This window comes from Apaloderma vittatum, unplaced genomic scaffold (assembly GCF_000703405.1).
Source record: "Apaloderma vittatum isolate BGI_N311 unplaced genomic scaffold, ASM70340v1 scaffold38950, whole genome shotgun sequence".
Classification (NCBI taxonomy): Eukaryota; Metazoa; Chordata; class Aves; order Trogoniformes; family Trogonidae; genus Apaloderma; species Apaloderma vittatum.
In genome coordinates, this window is record NW_009693568.1 from 8,976 (window position 1) to 10,998 (window position 2,023).

At 51.6% G+C, this 2,023-nt stretch overlaps 1 protein-coding gene across 1 annotated transcript in view; it reads right to left on the reverse strand.

Annotated features, from left to right (window-relative positions):
* CCND3 (cyclin D3) overlaps nt 1-499 on the reverse strand; it is a gene marked incomplete at its 3' end in the record, with an annotated part of 8,173 nt that extends 7,674 nt beyond the window's left edge. Inside the window, exon 1 of the mRNA XM_009879219.1 lies at nt 287-499. Within this exon, the coding sequence (XP_009877521.1) occupies nt 287-457 (171 nt within the window). The remainder of the gene's footprint in view (nt 1-286) is intronic.
* Nucleotides 500-2,023: the final 1,524 nt, after the last annotated feature.

The window sequence follows — 2,023 nt, forward strand, 5'->3', positions numbered from 1 at the left end:
CACGCCAGCAACGAGCACTCAAGGCACAAGGAATTTTCTCTATAACCTGGAGGTGACAAAGTTGCTTCCCACAACAGGGAGCAAGGGTCTATCCAGGATGGAAAGGTCTCCACCAACTGGTATCACACCCACCGAGGCAAGGAGGAGAGAAGATTCATTGGGGAATGCAGAGGAAGGCGAAGAAATTGGAGAGGAGAAGACACAGAGGCAGGGGTGCCGCCAAGCCACACGAAGCCGGAGCGATAAGAGAGGTTGTAGAGGGCTCTTTTGAGATAGTGTCGGTTACCAGGAGCTGCTGAGGCGTGATGGAGTTGTCTGTGTAAATGCAGAGTTTCTCCACGGTCAGGGGCATGGTTTCTCGCAGCTTGGAAGCCAGGAGCATGCAGACGGCTCCCAGAAGCTGCAAATGATTTTTCCGCACGGGGACTGAGGACAGGTAGCGGTCCACGTAATTCATGGCCAAGGGGAAGACCTCTTCTTCGCACTTCTGCTCCTCGCACACCTGACAAGTACAAAAATAAAAAATAAAAGGAAGTTTTAATCAGCACAGGACTCCCCAGATTCTGCCTGCATGCAGCTTCAAAGCTTCTGGCCACGCTGGTGTTTCACACTTATCTGCAGGGCTTTGAAGGTACCTCAGAGCTACAGACAGAATTAGCTACAGGTGTTAAGCTTGTTAAGCCTGAGTTTGGTGGGAGTACACCAGCAAGAAGTCTGACCAATGCCTTAAGACTTCATCTTCCTGTGGAAAGCTGCAGAACTTACACAGTAGCTAGAAAGAGCACACAGTCAGTGAAGACCAAAATTGCTTTGTTTGATTCCTTTTTTAATGTTCCCTGTTGGGGGTGTCTCCAGTCAAATGCAAAGCAAAGTTGCCCTTTTCTGTTCTGTGGGGACTGGGGACCTCAGGAGAAAATGAGCAGTTCCAGCATACCTTCAGCTGGAGACCTAATAGTGCAGGATCCACCGTCCCTTTTGGCAAAAACAGTCCACAGACATGAGAAGAATCAATGGAAGAGCCCAAACTGATGGCTGAGTCGAAAAGTCCTCCTCCCTCAGCCACACTCGTATGACAGCCACAAAGAGAACCCAGGAGCTCTGAATTTCAGTCCTCTCCTCTTATCAAGCAGCACCAAAACACTGGTCATATTTAACTTCCTTCTTTCAACGCAACCATAAAAATATTGAGGTTTCTCCTCACACAGCAGCAACCACCACCATTCGACTTCCAGCAGCGACTGCCTCCCCCTGCACAGACTGCCACAGCGCCGCGACACCGACGCGCACCGTTGTGACAACTGCCAACTGTCACCGCTTCTTGACTGCCTTTAGGGCTTTCACAGGAACAGGCTCCAAAGCAGCATTTATCTAACTGCCCTTCTCAGAAAGGGAACTGGAGAAACAGAACAGTATCAGCAGGGGGAAACAAAAAAACCCAAACAACCTTTAGAAAGCATCTTGTTCGTTATTCCTTTTGACAGAAGCAGGCAGCTTCTTGCAACAGCGGCCGGGACGGAGAGCAGGCAGGCTTGATCCCAGCGTCATCTGTCCTTTGCAGAATCCGTTCTCTTTTTTTTCCTCTATTGAGACTGTTTTCTCTGACCATCCCATGGAGAGAGCCATGAGATTTCCCCCTCTGAACTGTATCCCGCAAAGAGCTGCATTCAGATTTAATTTAGGGAAGTAAACGGCAGCGATGTTATTTCCCCCCTTGAACCAGGCATTTCAGCCCCATTCAGCAAACGCCAGTCTCTACCCTGCCGGGTGCACCGCTCAGCTCTCTGCCCAGAAGTTTTGGGGAGCAGGGTGCGAGCAGCAGGTCCGACAGCAGCATGGCAGCACACCACCAGGGTGGGGTGAGCACAGGCTGAGGGTTCGGGGGATCTGTTCCTCCTGCATGCGGCAATCGCATCTTGTAGCACAGCCAGCGCTCAGAGATACTACCCCGCTGCAGATCGCCTTCCTCGCCCGTCTCCGGACCCTCCACGTGCAGCCCCCTACCTCCCCATCGGCATAACCCCCC